An 18,719-nucleotide genomic window follows, 5' to 3' on the forward strand; every position below is an offset into this window, starting at 1 on the left:
TAGGTGGCTGTTGTTTTATCTGAACCAGGATCACAGCAGTGAACATGTAGAAAAATAGGAAGATTGGAGAGAAATTAAGGAGATAGGAGAGTGACAGATTAGGTCACTGGTATGGAAACGGGGCAGCAAGGATGAGGGAAATCAGGAATGATGCCCAGGTTTCTGCTTGGGTAATTGAGTGGTGCTGGTTTCCTTCCCAAGGATCATTTTGTTACCGGAATTAAAATTCTGACCCTTTTCCTTCACTAGCTTACGTGAAGATTTTGTTCAGATAATTGCAGGAACCTCCTGGCACTCAATTGCAGGAAGTACAACTGGGTCTGTGGACTCTTGTCCCTGCTATTAGTCTGCTCCTCTCTCTCTACGGACCAGCTCCTGCAAGGGTCTTTCTTCCCGCCTCCCTTCCGCCCCCACCCCAACGTGCAGATGTAGGTTACATCCACAAAGCTCGCACACACCACTTTGGGTTGCCATGGCACTGATCCTGGCCTCCGCTCCATGTGATCTTGCAGCTGCAGAGCCCAGTGCTACCTCACCCCATTCAGAGTCTGGGGAGAGGTAGTCTACATGGGTCCCCTTGGGCTAATTGCCCACTCCCAGCCAGATCAACAGCAGCCAAGAGAAGGAGATTGACCTAAGGCCACTCTTTTTAGCGAGCGTTGTGGGGACATTTTCGAAAAACAAGCCACGGACTCGGCAGCCACCAGAAATGGGTTTCCTGCAGTGCTGCTACTTGTCAGGCAGGACCTCATCCAGGGCCCACTGAGTGCGGGCACCTGTAGGAGACCTGAGTGGAGGCCACCCGGAGGGAGGCAGATAAGGGGCCTTATCCGGAGATACAGATCTGGGAGTCTTCAACCGAGCCCTGGCAATGGTGAGGGAGGGCGCTAGGATTCCCAAAAGAGAATCTGCACCCTGAGAAGAGTTTGGACTGTGAGGAGCAGAAGCAAAAGGAACTGATGGAAGAAACGTGAGAACAAATAGAAGCCATAGCCAGAGAGGAAGAAAGAATGCCAAACAAGGTAGAAGCCAGCCGCGTCACATGCTTCCAGGAGGTCCATCAAAAGAACTAAATGGTGTTCTCCAAATTTAGAAGCCAGAGAAAAGCACTTCTGGAGCGTGAGGGGGTGCTGACGAGATTCCCTCTGCTTGAGGAATAAATGGGAGGTGAGGTGAGGAAAGAGAGGCGTGTGTAGGTAACCCTACCAAAAGCTCAGCCGTGAAGGGGAGAAGTTAGGGCAGCGGCTGAAGGATTTTTAAAATAACATTTTATAAATTCTAAAGTAATCTGCTTTTTTAGAACATTTGGACGATAAATAAAAAGAATGGAGAAGGAAACGGGACATGGCTGTAACTTTACCAAAACTACAACCATCCACAGAATCACCCTTTTAACATTTGATTGTTGAAACATTCTTGTCTTCATAAAAATGATAGCGTGTTCGTCATAAAAAATGTTCTGGCACTTAGAGAAATATAGACGTAAGGGCACCAAAGCCCCCAGTCCCACCATTCAGAAACAGCCATCATTCCAGACAGTTCTCTATGTACTTTTTTAAGGAAAGAGAAGTGGAGACAGGTGGGATTGGAGGCATGGCAGGGAAGCCCTGTGCTCACCTCTGCACCTTTCCTAGGTGTCCCCTGGTATGGGGACACCATCCTCCTGTGACTGCCCTTGGGTGTGGCCACCAGAAACCCACTGGTTGGAAGATGATGAGACCAGAGGGCCTCTTGCCTCAGGTGCTACAGTCTGCAGATACATGGGAGGGAGGAAGACAGAGTTTGTATGTGAGACTACAAGTCCGGTGGCCTGGAGGTGGTCGTGGTGAGTGAGCAGCATGCTGTAGCCCCCTCCCCATGCTAAGGGCTGCTGCTAGGAGGGCTGCAGGGGAAGTCTTGTCTCAGTTGGAAGGGGCGGTGTGCTTGACCTGGACCTCTATCCAGCCTGGTGATACGGGCAAAACAAGGATGAATAAAAAGGAGGAAATTGGGGGATGTTGCGAGCTTGGAGTCTGTTCTCTTCAAAATGGGGCAGGAAGGGGATGGTGAAATGGAGAAGAAGGTCCAGAGACGGGCAGGGACTGCGTGGAGCAGTCTGGATGTTGTACTTCACGGCAAGCTGTGCCCAACCGGGTGGACGCTGGAGGAGCAGAAGAGTGCCAATATGGTGGCACTTGGGCCACAGAGACGCTTGGTGCCGGGTCTCATTCAGACCTGAGAGACAGCGCAGATGTGCGGAGAGAAACACCGACCACCTCCCACCTCGCCACACAGGGCTCATTTGCATGCCCTTTGGTTTGAGATCGTTTGAAATATTTTTCTTTTCTGGAGACTTGGACACAGGGTCTGCACCAGCCCTCCCAGCTCTATGCTGATGAGAGGACAGCCACTCCTGAGGTGACATCGAGGAGGGAAAGGACCGCTCCTGGACACATGCCACAGAATGTATTATTCCAGAGGGCACAGCACAAAGGCCGGGAACCAGGGATGGGTTTTGAGGGAGGAAGTATGGGAGAAAACAAGACTATGGAAGGACTTTTATTTTGGCTGCTGACCAAAGTGGCAGGAATGCAAGGCTAGAATTACTGTGCGACCCCTAGTTTCTAAAAGGGTCTGCCCAGCAGTCTTAGCGATAAATGTCATGACCTTCTCCTTTCAGTGCCTTTCCCTCTGGGCCTCTCACAATCAGCCCCAGGCCTACTGGGGAGGTAGAAGAAAGGGCAAGGTCAGAAAGCTTGGTGTAGCTCTGGGATCCAGGACCAGAGCCACTCAAAACCCTCCTGGAAGCTGAACTAGGACATACCCAGAAGCTTCCAGCAAATGGCCTGCACACTAGATTCAGATCTCTGAAGTGCTCTGTTTTGTTTTGTTTTTTGTTTCATATATGGAAGAAATTTCCACCGTTTAGAGCTGTTCAGAGAGCTGAAGCAGCCTGCCTGGGATCTGAGCTCTCCTGCCTTGGAGATGGTCAGGCTGGGGCTGGAATGCCACTGTCAGGTGGAGGCTGAATATGATGACCTCTAGCGCCTTCCATCCCAGCAAGTCTGGGATCTTACTAGGAACATGAGATGGGTGTGGGGGTTGGGGTTTGCTTTTTAACTAACTGCACTGTCTTTTCTCTCACTTCCCTTTTTCAGCTGCACTTGGTCGCTCTGAACACGCCATTTTCTGGAGACATTCGAGCTGACTTTCAGTGCTTCCAGCAGGCCAGGGCTGCGGGACTGTTGTCCACCTATCGAGCATTCTTATCGTCCCATTTGCAAGACCTCTCCACGGTTGTGAGGAAAGCAGAGAGATATAGCCTTCCAATAGTGAACCTCAAGGTAAAAATAAGTATTCTTCCCATTGTCTCCCGGGCACACTGGTCTCCACAGAGTCTGTAGGCAACTGCCACTTCCTGACATCATCAGAAGTGGACTGGTCCGAGACCTCACCTGCCTCTGATTGGCTATGTGACTTTGGGTGGGTCAGTTTAACCTCTCTGTGCTTCAGTTTCCTTGTATTTACAGTGGCCCTTGGACAGTACGACTCTTGGGGCAGACAAAAGGAAGGAATAATAATCCCCTCTTTCGCTTACATAGCTCTTAAAATGTTTACTGTATATCCATTATCTTAACAGATACTTCCAATAAAAGAGGGAGTTGTTCTTTCCTCTCCTCAGGTTGTCAGATGAGGAAACTGAGGCTCAGAGGGAGAAGAGAGTTTGCCCGGAAGTCACTACCAACCAGAATTCCTTTCCTTGACTCTCAGTCCAGGGCCGTCAGTTCCACCCGAGGCTGATTTCTGTAGGGCATTGACTGGATGGCACCAGAGAAGAGCTACTTAGCACTGGTCCCAGAGCGGAGCCACGTCATCCTGCACCCTACTTTGGTCCTCTCCACATATCTAAGCTGCCCAAACCTGCCAGACATTTCTCTGCCCCCTTTCACTGGCCAGGCAGGGCCTTGTAGGCCTCCCGTTATTCCATGGAAATAGCCGGCTCCTTTAAGGCTACAGAGGGACAGCTCAGTTACTGCTCAGACCCATCCTGGATCCTGACCTCTCCCCATATCTCAAAAGTGCTTTAAGACCCTTAAGTCCCTATGACCCCAGTGCTCCAGTTTGGTACCTTGAGGCTAGCAAGTTCCATCCTGACCCCATAGCTGGCACTTTCCATCCCTTCTCCTGAGGTTCTCTTCTGCCACATTCACCCAAATTGTTGGTATTCTTGGAATACAAATAACTGAAGGCAACTGGGCTCCTTCAGGAAAAGAAGTAAGAGATTCATCTCTGTATCACCCACAGTGTAGATTGACAAAGGCCTGGCACAGATTTGGAGTTTGGTGTATATGTATAAAATTTTTAAGATAAAAATTAGTGAAGACGTGAAACACACTTTGGTTGGGGAGCAGCCTTCATACACATATGATAAGAGAAATTACCACAAGAAATAAGACCATAAAACCAAAAAGGTTCAGGGATGGATGATGAACTCAAACCACAAACAGCTCCTGAACTCCCACTCTGTCCAGGCTCTGGGATTGGGGCTGGTGGCTTTGGTGTGAGGTGGTGTGCAGGCCTTGAAGAATGAATAAATAGCCAGTCCATTTGCAGGCTGATGGCAGAAGAATTCCAATGTAGCATTTCTATCTCCATAGGGCCAAGTACTTTTCAATAATTGGGACTCAATTTTTTCTGGCCACGGAGGTCAGTTCAATACACATGTTCCAATATACTCGTTTGATGGCCGAGACGTGATGACAGATCCTTCCTGGTAAGTAAAGGTAGAAGCCCTCAAAGTATATGGGGCTATAGACTGTTTTAAGAGACATTCTAACAATGCGATGTTTTTACCAGCTGCCCCTCTGGGCTGTTGCTAGACTGAGCCTCAGTGAGCCAGCTGAGGGCCATGGAGAGAGTCCTGGCCTCGCAGCCAGGGGACCTGAGTCCAGTACCTTAATAAAGGACCTTTCCAGGTTCTCCCACTCTCTGAGCCTCAGCTGCCTTGTCTGTAAAATGGTCAAAATAATCACATCTATCCCCTAGGAGTGCTGTGAGCATCAAATGGTAAGTATTAGACTGTCCAACATGCAGTAGGCACTCGATACCTGGTAAGGAACACTGTTCTTAGTGACCCTTTAACCCTGTGCTGTGGGAGCTGTGCTCTAATTCTTTCAATACGTGTGCTCATTAAGATCAGAATGAACTGGCAAAGCTTTCCTCAGTGTCTACCCTATGCCAGGCCTGATGCCCCCCCGAAAGGCACAGTAATAAACTACATGACCCCATGCCCTTACAATGCTCATGGTCTACAGGGGAAGACAGACACGAACCAGCTACAATTCTGGACAGAACACTGTGATTGTAAAATGGAGAAACAGATAAAGATGACACAAGCACAGAGGAAAGATTCGTCCTTGTTTGGGGCTGACAGTTACGAGGGCTTCCTGTAAAAGGAAGCATTTAATGGACTTTGGAAGATGAGAAGGGGTCACTGATCTGAAAATGAGAGAGAAGCTACTCCACGCTAAGAGACCTTATGAGCAAAGGTTCAGATTCACAAAAGTGGAGAGTCTGATCTGAGAAAGTCCAAGCTGGGTCTGGTCGGAATACAGGATGTTCAGCGAGCCAAAAAGAGCAACTTTCCAAGTGGTGGGGTCTGACCATGATGTGGGGCCAGACCATGAAGGACTCAGGAGTCTGACTTGGTTCATTACTTAGGCCAGCTTGTTCACCGATGGGATAGGCCACAAAGAAGTGACATGTCAAAAATAACGTGGCACAATTCTTTTGCAGGCCCCAGAAGGTCATCTGGCACGGCTCCAGCACCCATGGAGTACGTCTTGTGGATAAGTACTGTGAAGCGTGGCGAACCGCCGACATGGCTGTCATGGGACTGGCCTCCCCACTGAGCACAGGGAAGATTCTGGACCAGAAAGCATATAGCTGTGCTAATAGGCTAATTGTTCTGTGTATCGAAAACAGTTTCATGACAGATGCTAGGAAGTAATGACCCTCCAATGATTCTTAAGAGTTTTCCAATTTTTCTTATGTGAAGAGCCAACACTGAAATCGAAAATGTTTAAATGTTGTAAATATTAATTGTTTATTACACATCCGTCACAACAGCAGCCAAAGAAAACATACCTCAATACACTCAAAACTGAAGACATAAAGGACTCAGATAAAAAGTAAAATCTGATCCATCTATCGGTGCTATAGATTCTGCAGGAGACCCCATGCAGTGTGAACACATCCCAGCACGGTTAAGAGCGAGTTGAAAACAAAGGCCTTGGCTTTCTGCCCACTGCATCCTTCAGAAAGTAATTTCTTCCTTTAACCATTGTTGTTGAGTGTAAGATGTCCTTCATGTTTTCTCACAAAGTCAGTGTTTAGAAATGTTACCCTAAGTTATGTGCAGACCGAATGCTTTATTCTCCATACATCCATAATATACATCCGTCCTTTGCTGTTCATACAAAGACACAGAACTGCTCAAATGATCCTATTTGTATTTTCTGATATTACCAGACCCTAATGTTTATTTCCTAAAATATTTTTGCCATCATGCTTTAGGAGTTTTAGATTTTTACACAATATTTTAGTATGGCATCTGTTTATATAACTCCGACTTGCTGGAAAAGGTTGAACTCCAAATTATCTGAAACTAGAAAAGAAATAATGTGTAAGACTACCTTTCCCTTGGCAGGCCCTCCCCACCCTCTGCCCCAGATTTTATGACTTTCGCGGGGCAACTCTCGAATTATAACGGCGTTGAACAAACAGGTTCATGAGGATGAATTTTCTGAGACACGTATATATTTGTGCTATATGCTTTGATTTTTTTCCATGTAAGTGAACATAAAAACGTCTTTTCCAGGTGCTTTCTTCTGTTTGACTCTTTTCCCCTAGTTCCTTTATTCTCCACCACTGATGTGGAAGTGGCCCTGGGGTGGGTTTGCTAACCCTGCCACTGCTCCACAGCCCTCGGGAGATGATCAGAGAACAGGAGCATTTCCCGTCACGCTCCTCCACCCCTGCCTGTTGTCTCCCACTTGGAGGGCGCAGCATGGGGTAGGGCAGAAGGACCCCAGCGAGGAAAACAGGGTGAACTATGACTGTTGCAGTGCGTGACCTTGGGCAAGCCCGCCTTGTTTTTTCAAGGAGGTTGGGATAAAATAACCATATCAGCTCCCAGTTATTAAACATCAGACTTATTGTAAGGCCCATTTACCTTTCTTAATAACCCTGCAAGGTAGGTATTTTTAGCTCCACTTTATAAATGGAAAAAAAAAGTTAGGGCTCAGGAAGTCCCTTGTTTCGGGTCACCCAGCTGGTGAGTGGTAGGTCTGTGTCAGATCTTTGCAAGGAGCCACTGCACGAGGCCGCCTGTCTGCTCCCTCCAGCTCTGAGTCTGTGGCGCTCTGGCTCTTGGCTTGACCCTGCAGAGAAGCAGAATCACCAGGCACGGGGCATGCTGGGATACTTCCTCCCATTCAGCTGGGCTGGCCCAGAAGCTCTGCAACGTGAATCCACCCGAATAGTCCTTGAGGTAGGAAGGAAATTGAGGACAAAACAATAAAAGGAGACAGCCCATAACCTCACTTAGGGGCTTCCTAAGTGGAAGAGTGATGAGAATCTCTAATGAGTCATGGAATAAAAGACAGCTATAGGTTGGAAAGCCCCAGAATTGGATTGTTGAGGACCAGCCCATCCACCAAGTGAGTGGGGGCTGGGAGGTGCCTGGTACAGACAGGAACAGAGACAGGAGAGGGACAGGAGCCTCCTGAGGTCATAAAGTGAAGATGTCATCCATTTTAGTCAGAGCCTACCATGGGCCTGGGTCACAGAGCAGGCAGGACAATATTTACAGGTCACAGAGCAGCCAGGGAGAGTGAAAAGGAGCAGACACTCCTTCTGCTAACTCCCGGAAGGGAGGTTGAGTTGTATGCCCTGGCTTCCCAGTCCTCTTTCTCCATGGGAGTAGGTATAACCAACCAGCCCTCCTGGAAGAGGCCCTGAATCAACCCCAGCCCTTTCAGTCTCGGAGAATGATGGTTAAAATCCTGGCCATTCAAGACCCTTCAGTGAACATCAGCTTTCCTGTCACTTGCCAAAGGCTACCAGCCCGGTCTCTTCATGGTTACTTAAGTGAGTCACATAGGCCTCTGCAAGACCGTTGCTCACGGCCCACCCCATCCTGGGATAGCCATCACCAGTCTACGTCTAGCCTCGCCCGCTTGCTGATAGCCAGTGCAGACTCTGCTTCGTCCTCGACATCCCCCAGTCCCCTGGACCTGTCTGCCGTTTGTATTCTTCCTCCTCTGAACACCTCAGGTGCTTGGCACATACTTGAAACAGAGGCTGAAAGGTCCCTAAGCCTTTGCTTACTCCTGAATGTACCTCAAGACCAGGAAACGGGCTAATTCTCTCAGGAATAATAGGGAAGGAACTATGCCCCCAGTAGTTCATCTTTACAGCGCTGGAGGCCTTTGGGTACTTGCCCTGAGTCCACAGAGCATCAAGGTCTGAAGCCTGCAGTGTCTAAGTTCCCCTGTCCAGAAGCAAAACCAGAAGGACAGAAGCAGATGTCAACATATATGAGGGGCCAGGCCCTGTGAGGAGACAGACTTTGAAGGGCAAAGAGGAGCCAAGAGACTGAGAGGGTATGGGAGGTGGTGAAGACAAAGCATGGAGAAGGTCCAGGGTGATACTCTCTGCCAAACTGAACGTGGCCACGTGGTGGTGTCTGAAGGGGAACTGAGGAAAGGAGGAGGATGGATCCCAAGAGCCACTCTCCAATTTCCTGCACCCACTGGACTTCGTATGGCTTGCACTACATTGTCTGAACCCGTAGAGAGTGCAAGAAGGAGACAGCACAGAATTCAGGGAACTGTCAGCAATACAGTAGAGCTGAATACTCATCGGTAAGGGAGACACAAGTTGAATTCATAAGCCAAAAAACATAAAACAACAAACAAAAAGGAACGGCTCTGGAAATCAGGAAGAAGGGCGGGGGATGCAACAGACTCGTGATGTGGTCACTTAGTCTGTTCTGTGTGTGTGTGTGTGTGTGTGTGTGTGTGTCTGCGTGTCTGCGTGTCTGCTCTCTTGCTTCTGCTTCTCTCTGTACTTGGCTTCCTTCCCTCCAGAGAGGAACAAGAAGAGTTCTCCGTGTGGCACAGGTTGTTCCCAGACAACTCCAGGCGTATATTACTCCACCACCCCAGAGACTGGCCTCAGAGAAGAGACTTCCTCTCCCCTCTGGGATTATAGTACTTCCTGGAAAGGACGCGATCAGTCCCACCTGTGTTGTGTGCCTGTAAGTGGGATTGGCAGCTCCCCCCAAGATGAGTTGTGCAGAAAGAACATATCCTCCACCCAAAACGTGAGGCTTACAATGACTGGAAAACGGAGACTCAGAAAGTTGAGAAAACAACAAACAAGCAAACCAATAAAAATTCCAACACACACAGCACCAGGGAAGGGCTGAGTGTGGGGTGTGTGGTGGTGGATGATAGAGGTGAGATCACACTGGCCTTGAATTCTAGAAGAAGACATTTGAACTTGATTCTGCAATTGGCACACCTTGGGAAGATTTTAAGAAGATTAGATACGAAATCAGGTCTTCGACAAAAATCAAGTAGGTCTTTTGTTTATCATTCATGTGTTCAGAAATACTTTTAAAAAGTTTTTTTTTAATGTTTATTTATTTTTGAGAGAGAGAGAGAGAGACCAGGGGAGGAGCAGAGAGAAAGGGAGACCCAGAATCCGAAGGAGGCTCCAGGCTCTGAGCTGTCAGCACAGAGCCCGATGTGCAGCTCGAACTCACAAACCGTGAGATCATGACCTGAGCCAAAGTCAGACGCTTAGCTGACTGAGTCACCCAGGAGACCCCAGAAGTACTTTTTGAATAATGATTTTGAACCCAGGACTATGTTTGGATTTGGAAGTAGGAAGACAGCTGATGCTCCCACTTTTCAAACCCACTGAACTCATTCTCATGCCACAGACTATTTCAGATCTCACATATATCTCCTTTCCCCCAGCCAACTCCACAGAGACCTCACCAGTTGAGGCAAGTGTATATGTGCAATCTCTGCCTAAGCTAGCAGCTGGAGAAGCACTTCTCTGGTTACTCCTTGAGCTCCTGGGTCACTGAGGCACCACTGAGTCCCTCACAGCTCTCAGATCCCCGCTGGCCGACTTTTTCCTTTGCTTTCCAGTTGATACTCCAACTTGCAGGGCAGTGGAGTGTAGACAGGCCCTGGTCTGGGTTTGAATTTGGGCTCTGCCCTCTAAGAGCCTTGTAATCATAGGCAGGTTACTGAAGATTGTCCCCTACATTCAACCTTTCCCTGCAGCTCAGTTGCTTTAGCTACAAAATAAAGATAGTAATAGGACCTGCCCTCTATTGAGTTAAGCTGTTGGAAACTCTAGAAAGGGGGTTCTCACACTAAGCATCCATAAGTGCTCACTATCCTTGGCCTACCCTCAGGTTTCTCAGGAGGAGCTGAGGTCTTGCCTTGCTGGATGGTGTCTTCTAATCTGGTTTCTCTGCCTGACCTCAAGCCCAGGGCTTGGGCTCAACCTGTACACACTGGTGCAACTATACCTGTTGGTGTATATCCACTGTCCCACGCCCCTAAGTGGGGAGGAGTCCCAAGCCTCTGGCTACCCTCGCCCTCTGCTCCTCCTCCCCATAATCCAACAACTCAGATGTTATCATCTGGCTCTGTAGGGGCTCCAGGATTCAGCTCTGGCACTGGGGCTGGATCCCTCCTGATTGGCAGGAGCACGTGCTACGATGACCATAAAATAGTTGATTATTCCCCTGCCTAGGCCTGCCCAGCACCCTGAGTTCCAGAAAGTACCCAGAGTGTCCTGTTATCTGCGATGTTTGTATGGGAGATTGCCTGCCCCACCTCTCCCCCCACACATGCTCTTTTTCCTCTGGTCCTTCACTCAGTGAATGGCACCGCCACCCAGCCAGTAGCCTGGGAGGCATTTATTTCTTCATTCACTCGTTCATTCAACAAATATTGACTGAATGCTTCAGTAGTAGTGACAACAACAACAACAACATCAGTAATTTGAAAAAGCCATAAAAGTTAGTGCTAGGAAGTTCAGCAAAGTCTGGGTATTTCCATGATGGCTATTTCTATTCTTCTCGATGTCACAATATTTAACCAATATCTTGGGGCACTGTGCTGTGCTGCGTGTGTTGGTCTTTGAGACACAATGGGATGTTGGCTCCTCTCTTACCTTCCCTGGGACTGCTGCTCACACCTCCAGGCTGATCTGGCCCCCAGCTCCCCCCCTCCACACCAGGGGAGAGAACTTTCTTTTTTTTTTTTAATGTTTATTTATGTTCAAGAGAGAGAGAGAGAGCAGGGGAGGGGCAGAGAGAGAGGAAGATAGAGGATCTAAAGAGGGCTCTGCATTGAGAGCAGAGAGCCTGATGCGGGGCTCAAACTCATGAGCAGGACCTAAGCCGAAGTCAGACGCTTAACCAACTGAGCCACCCAGGCGCCCCAAGAGAGAGAACTTCCTGAAGAGCCTGCCACACACTGTCTGCGTTTTGATTTGGGTTCCCCCTTAGATAAGCATTCATTTGCAAGTTGTTTATGTGGGAAGTGGCCCCAGGACACATCAACAGGGGTGTGGGGAAGTGAGACAGAGAAGGGATGGCAGGCTGCAAAGGGGCATCTAGTCACCAGTGTGGATGACCAGGTCATGCTCTCCAATTAGGAACTCTAGGAGCCAGTACAGAGTGAATAGGCACCTCCGAATTTCCCACCTAAGGGGCAAGTGAGCTGTGGTAGTTCTACACCATCAGTCACTGAAAAGCAGGGGTGCGTGAAATGCCAGGACTTCTGACTGGCCAGGCCCAGGCAGAGGGGCGCAGGCTGCCAGAGAAAGCTCTTACGTAGACTCTTGCGGTCAGAGGTTGGAGGTCTACGGGCCCGGCACTGCTAAACCTACTGACCCAGGCTCAGTCTAATGGGAAGCCACACGGGTTTGGTTTCAAGAACACCTACCAGGCAGAAACCTTGAGAATTTGTGGAGGATGCGAACCCTGTGTGAGTGCCTATCTGACAAACTCAGGCAAGGCAGCACCTGCCCGTGAGCCCGTCCAGGGACTGATTTCCACAGGATCGTGCCAGCAGGGGCTGGGGACAAACCTGTGCCTGGAGCAGCGAGGCAAGCTCACGATGGCCTGTGCACTTCCTCACGGCACTCAGAAGAGCTCCCAGTCCTCTTCAGGATAGACTTTCATACTTTCTCAACATCAACGAATAACAAGCATTTGTTAGTCATCTGAGGAGATGGTGCGGCCTCAAAATGGCACCAGACCGCCAATCAGAGCCAGTTAAGAAGAATTATGACAGAAAGCAGGAGTTAACTTTTAAACCAGTTGAAATTGGCATTTCAGTGAAAAGTCAGAGGGTAGAGAAGGCATGAAGTGGGATGCTAGGAGAACAAGAAACAATCCTTGAAAGCAAAATGATTGTGCGCGCCCCCAAATAAAATAGAACTGCAGTACATATACTATTGAAAACTGACTTAGTGAGTTATCAGATAAACTCATAAGAATTCATACAATCCCCTCAGAACACAGACGAAAAGATAAATTTATAAGATAAAAAATAGGACGAGGGAAAATAGATATAATGTTCCAACATTTATGTAACAGGAGTCATAGAATCAAAAAGACGAATGGATGGAAGTATTTTTTTAAGTAATCTCTACACCCAATGTGGGTGTTGAACTCATGACCCTGAGATCAAGAGTTGCATGCTCTTCTGACTGAATCAACCAGGTGCCCCAGAAGTGAAGTATTAGTTAACAAAGAGAGAGAGAGAGAGAGAGAGAGAGAGAATTTCCTGAGCTGAAAAGAGTTTATCTATGGATTGAAGTGGTTCACTGAATCACGGATTATAATGAAAAAGTCTATAAACCGCTGACACAGAAGCCGTTACAAAAATTTTTTTTTAATGTTTATTGTTGAGAGAGAAAGAGACAGAGCGTGAGCGGGGGCGGGGCAGAGAGAGAGGGAGACACAGTATCCGAAGCAGGCTCCAGGATCTAGGCTCCGAGCTGTTAGTACAGAGCCCGATGCAGGGCTCAAACCCACGAACCATGAGATCATGACCTGGACTAAGCCACCCAGGTGCCCCAACAGAAGCCATTTTAAAAATTAAAAGATTCTATATAAAATTTACTGGTATGAATTTTTAAAACATAGATATAACGCGCTATGAAAATGTAATGATCAAAACTGATGCAAAAAGTAAATAGCCTAGGGGCGCCTGGGTGGCGCAGTCGGTTAAGTGTCCGACTTCAGCCAGGTCACGATCTCGCGGTCCGTGAGTTCGAGCCCCGCGTCGGGCTCTGGGCTGATGGCTCAGAGCCTGGAGCCTGTTTCCGATTCTGTGTCTCCCTCTCTCTCTGCCCCTCCCCCGTTCATGCTCTGTCTCTCTCTGTCCCAAAAATAAATAAACGTTGAAAAAAAATTTTTTTTAATAAATAAAATAAAAATAAATAAATAGCCTGAATATTCTAACCACAAGTGCAATTTAAAAGATTATTAAAAAATCTGGCTGTCTTTCCCCATTCTGCATTCTTAGATAGTTATGGCTGGGATAAAGAGAGATTCCTCAAAGAAAGGGTAGTGCTACAGAAGAAAGAAAATGTATATTGGCAAATAAAATAAAAGACCCTTTATATCCTACCTCTTGGGTGGGAGACTTTCTCTGTATATATAACTCCCATACACACGATTCTAAGAATGCCTTACTTCACATACACTAAAGGTGTCTTCACCCCCAAAGTGACATCACAGCTACCACATCCAGCTGCTGCAAGTTGAGGGTCTCTGGGTGACATCTCAGTCCACCAGGCCCTGATGGTGGTCAATTGTTAATCATTTATTGAGCACATAGGGGTATGGAGAAAGAGTAACTGCCCTCAAGGATCTTCTATTCCAGCAGAAGGGAAAATAAGTTACACAAATACAAAGAAATATATAAATAAGATGGACTCAGGTAGTGAAAATTGCTAAAAGAAGACAAAATAAGGTAATGGAATATGGTTGGGGGAGGGGATGCCGAGATACCCTTCCGAGAAGATGGCATTTGAGTCGGGATGTTTGTAACGGGTGTATTCAGATGTCTTCCTTAAGGTATAATTTGATTTCTTACAAATACTGTCCCCAAACTATGCTATATCTATAGCACAGTCCTTTACAGGATAGGCCCTTATAAACCTCTCAGGAAGTATATGAGTAAAGGTCCATGCAGAAGACAAAAACACTTTATAAGCATTTGAAACAGGAAATTTGCTGTAATGAGTCACACAAGTGATAGAAAAACCTAAGAACTAAGCAAGGCACAGTAAGGCTATCCAGATATTAACAAAAGTGAGGCAAATGGAGGAGGATATGTGACCAAAGCCCAGAGGCCAGGAGCAAACAGCAAAAGTTGGGCCATGCTAGGCCTGGACTCATAAAGGAAGGAGACCTCATAGCCGGAAATCACACTGGAAGCAGAGAGAGTGGAGGAAGATGCCTTAACGCGTCCCTTCCTCCTGCTTTTCAACCCCCCATCCACCAGCTGACCCAGTGGCTTGGGCAGCATGGCCTGCCAGGATCAAGTTCCCACCCCCGAGTTTGGGAAAGGGTGAGAAATGTACCTGGAGGGCAAAGGGGCCCAGGACAGATGCAGGTGCATTTCATGACCTCCTGGGGATTAAAAGTCTACTTTAATCAGTCTCAAATGGTTTGAATCTCTTCTGCCTCTCCTGAGCTGGGTCCTGGCTGCTGGGAGTGCAGATGGAGAAGGAGGGCGATAGGTTCTGAGATACCACTCCCCCTTCCTTCTTCAAGGCCCCGCTCTCCCAGTGTGTTTGGGGAGGGCAGAGGGACAGGAAACCGGACAAGAGTGTCTTTACTCACACGGCCACAGCTGTTGTTCTTTCTAAATTGGCTATGCCCGCTCCTCCGGCTAACAGTGGCCACTGACACCCTCTCTGTGGCGGGCATTCAAATACTAGTGTGTCGTCTGGAGGACCTGAGCCCAACTACCTCCCTTAGTGTCCACTTGGCCCAGCCACAGATCCTTCCCTCCTAGCCGGTATACTCCCCTTCTCCCCCTACTCCCAGCTGGAAACAGTGCCACCCTTCCTCTCCCGGACTCACACAAGTCCAGCGGCAAGTCCGAAAATGATGATCAGCTTGGGAACAGCAGGTCTATCAGGGACCCCATCTCTATGGCTGATTCGTTGACGTCTCCCCAGTATTTGGCTTGGGGGAAGGTCACCGCTCGCCACAAACACTGCTGTCCCCACAAGGCAGAGGATTCTGGCTCTAACCCCCTCTTTTCCTCCACCCCAGTCATCTCATGAAGATTAGAAAGGAGGGATGGAGGGCGGCTGGTAGGGACACTCTGACACCTTCCAGTAAGCCCCAGCAGAGTCTGGTGCTAGGGTGGGCAGTTCACTTGAGAAGGAGAATGCTTAGAGCCTCTTTGTCCTCATCTCTGGGGTTTAGCTGGAATTCCTGGACAACAAGAAAAAGCCCACTGAGTATCCTGTTACCTTTGAATGATGGAAAGGGTGTGGGCTTGCAAAGATCTGGGGGAAGAGTGTCCCAAGAAGAAGAAACAGCAAATGTAAAGGCCTCGAGATGCAAACTCAGATGGGGTATCTTAGGGGCAGAAAGAAGCTGGTAAGACCTTAATTAAGAGGCAGTGAGGGAGAAGACAGAGCCAGACAAGGGCGGATGGGGCGGAGGCAGCTGCAGATCACCTAGGCTCCTGAGGACGGAGGTAAGGTGTTTGGATTTTACGTCTGGTTGCTCTGAGAAGCTACTGGGTTTTAAACAGGAGGGCGACATGAACTGGTTTTATTTATTATTATTTTTGAGGCCACAAATAATACGACTGAATGTATTATTATGATTATTTTCCACTGTCCGAAAACACAAAACCAGCACCGACTCTTCCTATACGACAAAGAGAGTCTCACCGACACATGCGTGCCTCCTGCTGTTAGCATTCATTTTATTATTGACATAGACACTATTCTCTAGATGTTTGCTCGCAACAGATCTGTTAGGTTTGACAGCACATGAACTGATTTTTGTTTTGGAAAGACCACTGTGACCTCTGTGTGCTGAATGGACTGTGGGGGAACGCTGGAGGCAAATGCCCAGTTCATAATTTGTTGCGGTGCTTTAGCGAAGTGATGATGCCCTGGGCCATGGCTAAGCCAAGGACGTGGTGAGAAGTGGGGACATTTGGGTTGGATTTAGGAGGGGGCTACTGAAAGGGCTCCGTAGTCAGAGAGTGATTCCTGGGGTCTGGGCCTGGACGGTTGCCTGGATGGTGTCCCTACTTCCTGGTACGGAAATGACTCCGCGAGTCGTAAGTCACTGCTGGTTGGTTGTTTTCTTCATTATTGTATTCCCAGGAGTATCTGCCACTTAGTAGGTGCTCAATAAATATGTGTTGACTAGTTGACTAGCTTAATCAGGTCATAACCGAGAAGCCTAGTGGACATACTCATACTCCTGCCACTTACGACTAAATGGTATGCTAACTCCATATATGTTTGCAAAATTGCTTTTAAAAAAATTGGATTGGGGAAGCAATTACGGTTGTCATCTGCCAACAACCTATATCTCGTCCTTCTGGACAGCGACAGCAAAAACTCACTTCTCTGGCAGAGGGGCAAATTCCTCCATGCTCCTATTGGTCCCGCCTCTTGGGAGACATGGGAGAATTCCACCGAGCAGCGGCAAACTGGACCCCATAGTGGAGGAGTCTCTGCCCTTCACCCAGGCCCAGAGAAGCGTCCATTTCCTGGGGGCTCAGCTTCCTGGCCTGAGCTGGCTTGAAGCTCCACGTGATGAGGAAGGTCTACACAGGCCCTGGGCCGTGTTCCAGTCAAGAGGAGATGCTTCCTCTTTACTCCAGCACCTTCCTTCCCAGCCACAGATTTCTGCCTTTGCAGTTATTCGGGGAAAATGGTCAGCCAACTCTCTGCACCCATGGAATCTTGCCGTGAGGAGAAAGAGCTGCTCTTTTATCTGTCTGCTGATCCTTCCACTTTCAAACAACCCAGCTTTGATGGAAGCATCTTTTTCCGTAGTGCCCAGACAACCCATTCCAACATCCTGGCATCTTTTGGGATAGACCTCTTGTAACAGCCAGTGACCATCTAACCGGCTGTTCACAGCACATGGCCTGGAATACCAGCTTCTCCTCCCAGGAAGGGGGAGTCCTTGTGGCTCCGCACCCCCTTGCCCCAGCCAGCTCCACATTTTAGGGTCCATTACCTTATTACTCACAAGTCTCCATTTATAGGGACGAATTGCTGTATTATTCAGGCTTCTTTAGTTGTGGGACAGAAATCCAGTTAACCCTAGCATACCTAGAAAAGGGGGGTTACTGGTGTTTGGACAAAGGGTGGGCCATTGTCATGCTTTTTGCTTTCTACTCTCATCCCTCTTCCGGCTTCACTCAGCGCATATATACATACATATATACATACATATATATGTATGTATGTATGTATATATGTGTATATATAAATGTTTATTTATTTTGGGAGAGAGCGTGAGCAGAGGAGGAGCAGAGAGAGACACAGAATCGGAAGCAGGCTCCAGGCTCTGAGCTGTCAGCAGAGAGCCCGAAGCGGGGTTTGAACCCACGAACCGGTAGATCATGACCTGAGCCAAAGTCGGACACTTAACCGACCGAGCCACTCGGGCGTCCCCCTGCTTCCCTCATCTTGACGTTTCTCTGTGCCCCGGCCTCATTTTCTCTTACTTGGGATGCCTTCACCCTGGCGAGGACAGAGTACAGGAAGCATGGCCGCCAGAAACTCCTGACGTGTTATTTAGCTCAGCTGTGCCAAGGCAGTGAGAAGACTGCTCTCCCCTCCCCGTGCTGAACCTGAGGTTAAGTCCCAGCTTCCACCAGCCTCCTCCTTCAGTCTCGAGGCTGCGGGATGGGGTTCTGTGATTGGTCAGGCTTAGGTTGCGTCATCGCCTGGGGCGGGGGTCAGGACTCAGGACTCGGCGACTGGCAGCCCCACCAGAATCAACCAGATCTCTACACGAACGAGGTGAGAGTGCTGTTTCTCTTAAACCAGTCGGATAAAGGAGCTAGGCAGGCAAACCCAACAGATCCGTCTTACAGGAAGTCAGATTGAATGCAGTCCAGGAACCGGAGAAAGCGTGCGCACTCGGAGGCTGGGTCTGTTTTCTTTTTTAACCCAACAAGAAATGCACGTTGTGGGCAGGAATTGTAACGAGGCAGCGAGCGCCACGTGTTCCTCCGTGGAGAAAAGTAGGATGGAGGGGAGGGTGGCAAACGGAGGCCCTGCCTTCTCGCCAGCCAGCAGGAGGCTCTGGGAGGTGGAAGCCACTTCAGGTGATGATGACTCAATACGGTGTATCACGCCTGCCTCAGTTCTGCTCTGTCCAGTTCTCCAAAGCCAAATAAATAGGAAGTGTGGCAGACTGGATTCTTTTTAGCGGCAGTACGCTTGGGTTTGTTTTCATGGGCATGAGTCCACTGGAAAGCAATTATTTTCCCTTGCCTTCTTGCTGCATCAGAGAAATGGAGCAATGTTAAAGAGAGACTTCAAAGAAACAATTTTGTAACTTACAAAATGGAATCACACAGTGGCTGCCAAGTTGGCTGTGCTGATATGTCAGGACTGGTTCTTTTTTA

The 18,719-nt window shown here is 48.4% G+C and overlaps 1 protein-coding gene across 2 annotated transcripts in view; it reads left to right on the top strand.

Annotated features, from left to right (window-relative positions):
• Positions 1-6,862, top strand: part of COL15A1 (collagen type XV alpha 1 chain) — a 108,712-nt gene extending 101,850 nt beyond the window's left edge. For both annotated transcript variants that reach the window (XM_043566328.1, XM_043566329.1), the window contains 3 exons: positions 3,138-3,323; positions 4,638-4,753; positions 5,776-6,862. In XM_043566328.1, the coding sequence (XP_043422263.1) occupies positions 3,138-3,323; positions 4,638-4,753; positions 5,776-5,989 (516 nt within the window). In that variant the 3' untranslated portion in view covers positions 5,990-6,862. The remainder of the gene's footprint in view (positions 1-3,137; positions 3,324-4,637; positions 4,754-5,775) is intronic.
• Positions 6,863-18,719: the final 11,857 nt, after the last annotated feature.

This window comes from Prionailurus bengalensis, chromosome D4 (assembly GCF_016509475.1).
Source record: "Prionailurus bengalensis isolate Pbe53 chromosome D4, Fcat_Pben_1.1_paternal_pri, whole genome shotgun sequence".
NCBI lineage: Eukaryota > Metazoa > Chordata > Mammalia > Carnivora > Felidae > Prionailurus > Prionailurus bengalensis.